This window comes from Limulus polyphemus, unplaced genomic scaffold (genome assembly GCF_000517525.1).
Source record: "Limulus polyphemus unplaced genomic scaffold, Limulus_polyphemus-2.1.2 Scaffold2436, whole genome shotgun sequence".
Lineage (NCBI taxonomy): Eukaryota > Metazoa > Arthropoda > Merostomata > Xiphosura > Limulidae > Limulus > Limulus polyphemus.
The window spans coordinates 130,913-142,977 of record NW_013668046.1 but is presented as its reverse complement, the minus strand read 5'-3'; the positions used below and the strand labels follow the sequence as shown (position 1 = coordinate 142,977).

General features: G+C 35.1%; 1 protein-coding gene across 1 annotated transcript in view; it reads left to right on the top strand.

Annotated features, from left to right (window-relative positions):
* Positions 1-12,065, top strand: part of LOC106466950 — a 77,246-nt gene that overhangs the window by 10,273 nt on the left and 54,908 nt on the right. The window contains exons 3-4 of the mRNA XM_022395045.1: positions 2,554-2,959; positions 4,346-4,450. Coding sequence (XP_022250753.1) covers positions 2,554-2,959; positions 4,346-4,450 — 511 coding nt within the window. The remainder of the gene's footprint in view (positions 1-2,553; positions 2,960-4,345; positions 4,451-12,065) is intronic.

The following is a 12,065-nucleotide window of genomic DNA, read 5'->3' as shown; positions in this document are numbered from 1 at the left end:
CTACAAGTCTTGTTGTAATACGGAACAACGCGACCCAATAAATAGCGTTGTAGAAGCGTTTCGGCCACAAGTCTTCTTGTAATATGGGCCAACGCGACCCAATGAATAGCGTTGTAGAAGCATTTCGGCTACAAGTCTTGTTGTAATACGGAACCCCGAAACGCTTCTACAACGCTATTCATTGGGTCGCGTTGGTGCGCGTTGGCCAATATTACAACAAGACTTGTGGAGTGAATAGCGTTGTAGAAGCGTTTCGGCCACAAGTCTTGTTGTAATATGGGCCAACGCGACCCAATGAATAGCGTTGTAGAAACGTTTCGGCCACAAGTCTTGTTGTAATATGGGCCAACGCGACCCAATGAATAGCGTACGGAACTACAAAATCCATGTTTCGCACCCTATTTTCGCGCTATACACTTTAGGGTCGTGGATATGTTATAAGAGTGACAATAAAATTCAAATCAATCAGTCGGACAAGAGTAGTTCAAGAGTTAGCGATAGGTAGTGTTGACTAGCTGCCTTTTCTCTAGTCTATCGCTTCAAAATCAGGGACGAAATTTTAAATAATTGCGCGAAATGAAATAGCAAACAAATTTATTGCAGTGTCGGTAAAAACCGGTCCGAAACATTTTTCTCCTACGCACAAAAAAGGAGAATGAACCGCTAATTCGAGGAGACCTGTGTAAATCGTGAACATGTTCATTTACACACAGCTAAGTGTTAGTCCTTTCTTTAAAACTGATAAAAATATGGCTTACACGAACATGAGATTTTAAATAAAATTGTAGAATTTATAGGAATAAATAAGTTTTAAAATCTTTTTTTTCAGTGTTTTTTTTATTGAAAAATAAGTATAACTTTCATGGTTTTTGAGAAAAAAATTACGTTTTAACTATGCATATGTTGTATATAGCGTAAATGCACCGTATAAAATATTAAGAAGGAAAATACAACGTTGAATTTTTGCACAATAAAATTAGTGTTACTAAAAAGTGGGCACAGCCATATAAAAACTCTACACGTTTCGGTGGCCCTCCATCCTACTCATTAGGCTATATTTATTTATTTAATTCGTTCTTTATTCGTTCGCACAAAATAGCATCTACCTCCGATCAAGATGGTTTAATCCTGAATCTTAACCCCATTTTTGCAAGTACGAGTAAAAACCTAAAACCAGATGGCTATAAAATATTTGATATTCTGAATAGCAAGTGTTTCTCTTTGAGTTAAATATTATGTCTCAGTTCCCAGTTACAAACAACATCAATTATCGTGTTGTGTAAGTTTGAAATACATACATGATCTAATTATGAGCAGAGAAATAGATAGAGGCAGCTTTGGAAATATCCAAATTTGTACTGCTTTCTCAGAGTAATTTAAAACAACAGGAACAAATATGATATTTTGCTTAACTATCAAATTTCAAAGTTTTACTTGACATTCGTACATAATTCACTGTGAAAAATAAACAGAACCAGCTATTAAGCTATTTAAGTTTATTTTTTTCTTGTTACTGGGTTAATCACAAGTAGTTATATATAAATGGCAAAATCAGAATTGAGAATATGGTTATCTAAACAGTTCCATTCAGGGTTGTTCACAAGTCTAAAGTGGAGTTCACTTTGTCTGTCTGTTTTCGCCAAGCTAAACACAATTTTAGAAAGCATGTTCGTCTTGTATGTCTAGGAAGATATAAGTTTTGAATAGACTTGAAACTCAGTTACTAGTAATTGGTATCACAAGTGAGTCCTGTTTTGCTCCTCGCGTTTCCGTGGTATAGAACTGAACAGTAAATCTGAATTCCCTACTTCGGCAGCTCGGTGTCTATAGACACACTGGTAACGTGAGAAGACTTCGCTTCCTGCTCACTATTCACTTTCATAGTGATGCAAGTCTCGAGCCACGTGCTCAGATAAACACTCTCAGAGTGTAGTTTCTAGTTTAAGCAAGGTTTTATCATTACTAAATAATTTCTTAAAATTATAAGTTTGGAATAAACAATAATTCGTGTAACTACAGTTTTAATATTTCCTATTAAATTTTAAATAGCTTTTACCATATAAAATGAGATGAATTTACTATTCTAATGAATTTTTCAAACTGTATGACATGTGTCAGTATTTCTGTCGATGAAACACGCTAGCTTTTATGTGATAATTACGTGTGTTTTTTTTTCTTTTCAATATACAGATTACATCAATATACACGTGCCCTTCTCTGTATGAGTAGCCGATGAATTATACTTTTAATAAGTTTAGATTCCTCTGTAAAAAGGGGCCTCCCAGTGGCACAGCGGTATAGCTGTGGACGACGCTAGAATCCGGGTTTCGATACTCGTGGTGGGCAGAGCACAGATAGCCCATTGTGTAGCTTTGTGCTTAATTACAAAGAAACAAAAAAACTGTAAAAAGGGATGCCTCTCAAAAATGTTTTAGCTCAAAGATTTTATAACTGATTGATACTCAGTTTTTCTTTTATAAAAATTATAAATGATTTATTACATGAAATGTTTTCAAAACTTTTCGTTTTTTTCTGTTATTTGTATTTCTTCAGGTTCTTCCAATTTTTATTACGCCCGTACTAAAGGATCCTTCTCTTCATGTGCTATGTGTGAGACCGAGGTATCTCCAGGTGTGGGAGGAACCCAAAACTGTATCAGATATTACTCGGATAGATTTGTATACATTAAAAGTCATTCGGGCGGTTTGAAAGACTCTTTCAAGCACAGGCAGTCTCCAGTTAGTGACTTGAACTATGGTGGCTATACAGACCCAAATTACGATGTTAAAATATTAAATAAACAACATAATCAGGAAACTTGCTCAGCTGTTAATTGTTCAACGGACAGAAACTATTTGGAAAAAACAACCACAGGATGGCGACTTTCACAGGCTAAAGGAGTTAACAACACTGGTTTCAGGTCTTCAGATGAACAAAACAATGTTCGAATAAAAACGTGGTAAGTTTCATTTTATTACAACTACTGTAGTAACTAAGCCATAAAATCCTCACAAAAAGTCGCAAGATAGTCCTGAATTATTTTTATTGATCACTGGGTTCAGCTTCTATTCACTATGTGTGAGTATTGAGAAATTAACAAGTTCACAGTGAGCGAGTTCTTGGCTGGATCAGTTGGCTATGAATTTCAATCAAACGGAGCTTGGTCTGATTTGTGAAAGAAACAAAAGTTTAGTAAAAGCGAACAAAATTTTATCATCCTAAAACACAGAAAATTGAAATTTTAGTGAAGTGGTGTCTTTTCTGTGATTGGTTGTGTAAGAAAACCTAACACTTTCAGTAAAAGTGTTTCTAATTCAACCTCTTCATCGATAAGAACTTCCTTAAAAAATATCCTAATCCAACCATGTGATGAAGAACAGAAATTAAGGTTTCAGTAAAAAGGTTTCTGGTTATTTAATACAAAGGGAAAGAGGAAACTACAACTTTCAATAAAAGCATGACAAATCTAATTAATAGAGGGAATGGAAAAGTAGCATTTTCTGATAAAAGGTGATAGGTCTGTTCTTCTTTGGGGACATTGAATTAGAATGTTAATAGATCTGTGGCAATCTGATCACTTTAAGGAGCAGAAACTAACAGATGTTTACAAAGAAATATCATCTGTTAGAAGTATCGTTTACAGAATACTTTCTTAACTTTCCTATAAATATATTCTATTAGCAAACTACTAGAGATATGATATACATAATATATGATATTATGAGCTCTCAAGCTCCTGAAAATACTAAAAATAGGTGGCTACTTGAAAAGATAATTTTTATTAATATTTTTGTAATTATTATGAATACTGGATTCAACGTATCCTGAAATGAAGTTTGTTTTCTTTGCTACTAAAAACATTTTTCAACTCACATGTATTGTGCAAAAGCTTTTGTTAAAGAATGGCATTTTAATTGATTTTCATTCCGTTCTATTATTTTCTTTTGTTTATTTCTAGTAAACAACATCGATAAAGTAGAAATTTCTCTCTTTTCTCACTTACCCACCTACTTCTCTAATTTAATTACACTCTATATTAATGGACATAATACAAATCTTTGTTCAACACATCGACGGCCATAGATTATTTATCGTATACCTGTAAAAATAATGACGTGGAAATCTTTCCTTCTTCGATTCCCCCAACCTACCAGTTTGGTTTGTTTACAGTACAATAAATAACAGAATAAACCCGCTCTTGCTTCGATCTACCCATTCATCATTTCAGAATACCTAAAGTGTAAAGAAAGTGTAAATTTGAATATGCATCTATTAATGGCTCAACCAATCATCGTTAACATTATACATAACTAATTTTGCTATTCCCTCCCCCTTTTTTTATCAGGGAATCTTATGGTGAACTATGTGCAAATCCCGTTAGATCAAGTACTAGGGTGCCATCTAGTAGCTGCCAGGAACGTGATTTTAATTTAATCTCGGATCCAGTAAGGTAAGTCAGATGAGAAAGGATACATTAATATAAACGTTTTTTACTGAAGATTTTGTATGAAATAAGTATTTGTTGCTAACGATTTACGCCTTTTTTCATAATTAAAAAGTGAACATTTGCAATCATTTGTTATATCGTTTTAATCTTATGTACTAAGAAAAGCTCAGATATCACTCGTAAAATGTTCAAATATACTACCTTTATTCTTTTGCAAATGTCTTTTGATATTCATTAGGCAAAAACACCAGGTACATTTTTTTTCATTTTCGCAATAGATCTAATGTGAGGAAGGATTTAGTTACTCTACGATTCAAGTATGAACAGTTTCCAACCCATAAATAGGTAAAATAACCGAAGCAGTATGAAATTGACAATTCAATTTCCGTCTAGTAAAAAGTGAAACACGTAAAGTCATCTAAAACAAAACAAAACAAAAACTTAAGAAGTCTAACCTTTCTTTCTATGTGTTTTTAGATAATTACACATCTATAAAAATCGTTATTTACTATCGTTGTTATATTTTTCATTGTTAATTTAAAGTTCTGATCTCCATCTTGAATGTTATACTCTTGTACAAGCCTATCGAAAAACCTGTTACATTAAATGATTTGTTAAAATGTTAATACAGTCTTGGCCCAAATGTTTGCATACTGTTCTATATTGACGTTATTGTCTACATGCATGGAGTAGTTATTGAGTAAGTGTCTGAGTGGTAACACAGAAGGTAGCGTTTGATCGTACAAATATGTACGAGTTGTTATTCTGGCCTGTATAAGTTGTTTTGAGCATTTGTTCGTCAAAACACACATACACACCTGTTTTGTGTAAAAAGGTGTGCTTTTGGAATAAACTTTTTCGAAACAAATCAACGCTTTGTTCAGACATTTTCTCTGTACTTGATGTAGAGTCATGCCTCGTCACGTGCCAGAAGTAATAAGGTATCAAATTGTTCGACAGTTCAGAAGTGATATGTAGCAAACGGACATTGCTAAAACAGTAAGGTACTACTAGCGTACTGTATCCAGAATCCTGAAACGTCATCGGACTATAGGAACCGTTCTTCCAGGAAAGTATAACGCTAGACGCTGAAAAACTACTTCCCGAGATGGCCATGTTTTGATCAGGTTAACCCGTTAAGGTCGTAGGAAATTTTGAAACACCTTATGACAAGAATAGCATGAAAACATTCACTACAGGGTATCTAGAAGAACAGTGAATAGGAGACTAACTAAATGAAGTCATTTTGCAAGAAGGTTTTTCTGTAGACCGTTATTAACCAGATTTCACCGCCGTCACCGTGTTACTTGGGCAAAACAGCATGCCAACTTACAGTTAGGACACTGACGACATGTCGTCTTTTCAGATTAGTCCTGTTTCCAGCTTGTTAAAGCTGGCGGTAGAATTCGTGATCGTCGTTTGCCTGGAGAACAGGTGAGGGAAGATTGTCTTCCTCACAGGGAACACATAGAAGGTGGTGCATTACATGTTTGGGCAGCTATTCATCATGGTGGATAAATTGTTCTTTATATCTATCAGGGAAACGTCAATGGCGCTTTCTACAGGCATCACATGGAGACGATATTTATGCCATATGCTAGGGAAAGGTTTGGCAATAACGTTTTGTTCCAGGATGACAATGCCACTGCCAATAGTGCACGTATTGTACAGGATTATCTGAACTAGGAGGACGTTACAAGATTGCCAAGACCAGCAAAGTTTTTAGTTTGTAATCCCATTAAGAACTTTAGGCAGAACTGAGCCGGAAAATTGCTAAACACGGCCCTAAACTAGGTATTGTAGCTGAGTTGCAGCGCCTCCTAGTGACAAGTTGGAAAAATCACGGTGGATTACATCAATAACCTCATCAACAGCATGCCACGTCGCCTTGCGGAGGTTATTAGAATATGAAGAGGACCAACCAAGTACTAAATGTTTAATATGAACTGATATAAGGTTACAGATGCTACTTATAATAATTTGATGTTATATTTTGTCATTATATACGTTTTGGTAAGGTTTTATTGCGATAGGTGAAATGCTGAATTACACATCTTTCTACAGGTGTCTGATAAAATTGTTTGCTGTTCGAATAAATCGTTCATGACGTCCATAGAATCTGTATCATTATACAAATTACATAGGTACATGTTCTATATAACATGTATTTCTCAGTTTGACAGCACTAAGTGTATTTGTATTCCATCTTAATAATAATGATTTTATTTGTGACAAACTATGCAAACATTTTGACCAAAACTGTACAATAAACTCTTACCTACTTTTTAACCTCGTCATCATATGCATACAAGTAAAATGTGTTACATTTTTTTATTTTACTATTTTTGTAGAAAGCTCTAGTAGATCTGATATTGCGTCTTCATGCTTGTAATGGCTTCTTTTTTCTTGATTTTATCTTACTATGATGGGCCCAGTGGAAATAATTTGTGCCTAAAGCGGTTCTTTAATCACTAAACTCGGTAATGATTAGCTGAGAAAAAATGGCTGCCGCATTCAATCTATTACCTTACGATGCTTACAGATAACTGCTAAAGTTGAGTTATAACATTATTTGAGTACCTAATTGTTATTATTGAGTGTTTCATAGCTTGTGAGACTCCCAGTATCATTGAAAAGTGGAGAACTGGGAACTAGCTAAAAAGCCAAAGTGTTCATCTTTCTTTTATCTTTTTACACGTTAGGCAAAAAATGTGTGAAGTTTTCGCAATGGTTTTGGTATGACGGAAAACCATTTTAAGATTACTTGGGAATAAGCTATCATTAAGCACGCTAATATAAGCTTAAAATAATAAATCATAATTCTAGTGTAAACAATGCCATCATTACCCCTTGAAGTTAGCTTTTTTACAGAGAGCTGGTGTTCCTTTAAAAACTCAAGTACAGGATGAAATAGGAATTACCAGCTAATAATAGATGAACATTAGGTGACCGTAACATGTAGAATAGAATACTCAATGCTTTGTACACTATACAATCGGTGTCTTTAGGAAGCCAACCCCTATATTATATATGAAGTGAAGGAGTAAACAAAATCAATACACATGATAAGAAATTTTATTACACACATTCATAGAATCCACTGACTTTCAGTCAGGGTAAAAAACGTCACAAAACAAGTAATAAAAACATTTATACCTATAAAATGATGTAGCGATGGCAGTGCTAAAAAAATGCAAACATGAATATAATGATGAAACAGATATACATTTTTTCATCTGTTCTTCCCTTACTGTAGATTCCTCAATATTAAGTCCCAAGAAGTCAATATTATGGCCGGTGATGGTTAATAATCGATTGTATGGTATATTATCAATGTCATTCTACAAGTGCAATGAAGAAACTGACAGAACCGATATGATATTAACAATATATATTACCATTGAATTATATAAATATAACAAATGTTCACTTATCTGAAATTTCTCTGAAAAAAAAGAGCATAATATTAAACTGGTTTAAACAGAATTTTGCAAAACATTATTATTATATTATAATTAAAACCTCCTGGTCAATATCTTATTTTTAAAATGTCTCATTTTCTTATTACTGTACTAGTAAAAATATCAAACAACAATATTAGATCTTTCTTTGAAACATTATTTTATCAAGACAAATATTCGTTAGCTTTATTTAAAATTCTATATAAAATGAAATAAAAACACAATTCAAAAGGCTATGTCTCCATCGTTTCTTGAAAAGGCACGAGCTTTTGGGGTTTTTGTTCCTTGATTGCTCAGCAACAAGGTCTAGAGATTTGAAAGCTAAAATTCGGAGTTCGATTCCGGAATCACGCAGATAGCTCATTGTGCAGCTGTGAACTAAAATAACAACAACGACATATTCTTTGGGTTAGACATAGTTAAGTAGTTGTGTTTCGCGTCGTGTTGCTGCACAAAAATACGTGCTTCGCACTGGCTACTCTATAAGAGTGACTGACGGTCAAGAACCATTATTCGGTCAGAAAATAGTAGCTCCGAATTTGGTGTAGGTGCTGTTAACTAGCTCTCTTCCCTCCTGACTATCAATTTAAAACCAGGATGGCTATGTGCAGATAGTCCTTGCGTATTGGGCTAAAATATGAAACAAAATATTTTCTTATTTTTTACTGTAACTGATTTTTGTTGATCTATGGCACCCTCTTCTTGATAAATCATGTTATAATACTTGCATAGATGAAAAAGATTTGATTCATAACGTTATATGATAAGTAATAGAAATAATTTTTACATCACAGTTTTAACATACCTGTAAAAGCAGTTGTTTAGTTAAAGTCATAACACAATATTAGGATTTGTTTGTTTGAAGTTAAGCACTAAGCTACACAATGGGCTATTTGTGCTCTGCCCACCACGGGTATCGAAACCCAGTTTCAACCATTGCAATTCTGGAGACATATCGCTGCGCCACCGGGGGGCAACATTGGGGACATTGGATTAATATTTATCTTTAATATTTTTCATTTCGTTATAAACAGTAAATGTTGTGTTTTTTGCTCAATTTTGTTGAAATTAATTTTATTCTAACTGCTTTAATATCATTATAATTGTAGTAAAGTTGATGATTTTCTCAAATGCTGTCATGTCGCTATGAGTTTAGTTGGGCTAAGTTGAATTCTAAAGATTCATGCATTAATATAATTTCCACCAGTGGAACAGTGGTTGGTTTGTTTTTTGCTATTAAGCCCAAAGCTACATAAAGGGCTATCTGTGCTTTGCCCACCATGGGTATCTAAACCCGGTTTCTAGCGTTGTACGTCCGAATACGTACCGCTGTGCCACTGGGGGCAGACCAGTGGTAAGTTTACGGACTTTGCAGTGCTAAAATCCGAGGTTCAATTCCCTATGGTGAACAGGGCACAGTTTGCCTGTTGTGTAGTTTTGAATTAAAATAAAACTTTTTTAACATAATTATAAACCTTGTGTATTTCTTAGATACCATAGCCTAATTGGATTAAACTTGTCTTCAGATATTTTAATATAAATTTAAACGTAATGCAACTGATGCTTTTCTTAAACGTTTGTCATGTTAGCATGACCCTAATTGTGTTGAAATTTGTTTTAAACACTTTAACTGCATCACAAAAGTAATGAATTTTTTAATGTCACTATTAACCCAGTGAGGTCTATTTTATTTTAGAGTAAGGTCGGTATTTATCAAAAATATTGTTGCTTTCAGTATTATCTTTCTTATCTATTTTTTACATGAAACCTTAATAGTGATCCTTACATAAAGCGCTGTTATATCGCAGCGAATCTAGAACTGATCTTTACATTAAGGATTATCAGGCCAGTATGAACAGTGCAGTAATATTTTTTCTAAGTCTTTTGGTAACATACTGGTGATTTTTACAGATACTGTAAGTTGGTATTTGTTTTAGCACAAAGCTGTACATTGAGCAATTGGCGCTGTGCATCGAATTCTAGTGTTATAAAGATATTATCAAATTCATTATAGCAGATATTATATTTAGCTTAAATATTTTTGTATGGTTTTTACCTTTGAGGTGAATTAGATGGAAAGAAGATATATCTCCTGAAAACATTTAGGGTCGTTAAGTTTCTTGTTCTGTGATAAATATTTAAGGTAAATATTTGCCTGAAAGAACTTATATTATTTTAAAATATGAAGGGCAGGTTTTTATTTTCAGTGTTTTTCCATGCAATAAAACAGTATAGCAACTTCTATCTAACGATATACAGATATGGGAGCCATAGTTATTTTGGGCGGCATACACAGAGCCATAAATATATTTAAAAGAAGATGGAGCTCCAAGTCTGGATGGTCTAAGAACCTTTACCTTTAAGAAGCTTACAGAAGCCAACCAGTTGAAGCTAATGTCAGATTATCAATGTAGCTGGACAACAGGTAACATGAACCATATATGGAATGATATCTTTATCAAATCCTTACCTAAGCCGCTTGAAGGACCACTCTCGTCTTAAAGGTCATAGAATCATTGTTTTACAAGACACCAATGGCAAGATCCCAGAGAAAGAAGGCTTTGAAACTTGTCAGAGGTTAGAACACATTGGCAGTAGCTTTAAGTCAGGAAGATGCCTACATCAGATTCCAGCTGCTCATTCTTTATTACAGAATACTCAGAATAGGCTTCATTGTAATATGTTTAAGGTCGTAGCTGCACTAACTACCAGAAGATGCACCATGAAGCTGGCAATCAGACTGTATCACCATCTATACCGGTTTACCTCAATAATCGCCACCTTCTCCTGTTATTTGCAACATCAGCAACACGAATCTAGCCCTCCTTGACAGCCATGTTTAGATGACATGTATTAACCTTTGCTGACGCATTCTAGTGTATAGCGGAAGCTCTAGTAAAGCTAACATAGAAAACAAAATGCAACCAGCAAGGAGAACAAATGATGTAATGATGCAAAAATGGTGATAAATTCTGCCTAATCCACAACTATGTTCTGCACACTCAACAACAAACATGTTGATGAGAACAAATCATCACTATTCTTTGCGGAAACTTCCATCCCTATGGAAGAGACACTAAAGACACAGGTAACAATGTGGTAACCAAAGCTGCTAAAGCCATCAATGCACTGAAAGCTGCAACAGGAAATAGAGCTGAAGAACATCATCTGCTTATGTTTTACTAAGGTCTTATCTGTTATATCCTAGATTATGCACTACCGATGATCAGTATGAGTGTCACACAGCTAGATAAAAATGAAAAGATATAAGATGCCTGTTTAAAGCTGGTTACTCCTACTAAACTTCACAAACCTCAGCAGTACCGCAGAGAACCAACAGCAAAATTCATCTTCAGGGAATTGCAGAGTACAGACCATAGACCATGCATCCCACGATAGTGCCACTGCCCATTTAAATTTGGATATTATAACTTCACAACGATCCTGCAGACACCAAACAAAAAGGATATTACCTAAAAGGCACTTGAGGAGAGAGTCATGGGTGAATAAGACACCACTCAGATAATGGTCACTACCAGATCTCAGGTACTCCCACGTGGAATAAATCTCTGGCGTCATTTGGATCTGTGGAAATCAGCCTAAACAGACAATATAGAGACAGGTCAGGAGGTGAAGCAGAAAAAGCCTGTCAGCACCTATTTGAAGGCTATGGTGGACAGTCACTTATTGTCGTAGCCACAGATGGTATTTACACTATAGATGGCGATAAAGCTGGTTGGACATTCATCATATTGTGGAGCAACAACATTCTGCATAAGGCTGGTTGAGCATTCAAGCATCCACAAATAGCATAAAGATGGAACTGAAAGTCATAAAGCAAACTTTCCTCTGTAGTGATGAAAGCAATAAACCACAAATACGCAGTGCCAACAACATACCATTCTCAACTGACTTGCAGGCCGTGCTGCGTAAAATCTAAAGGTTGGTCTCCAGACGAATAGCAGAAAGCAAATCAACTTTATAGTAAGGGCCCCAGCATGGCCAGGTGGTTAGGGCACTCGACTCGCAATCTGAGGGTCGCGGGTTCGAATCCCCGTCACACCAAACATGCTCGCCCTTTCAGCCGTGGGGGTGTTATATTGTGACGGTCAATCCCACTATTCGTTGGTAAAAGGGTAGCCCAAGAGTTGGCGGTG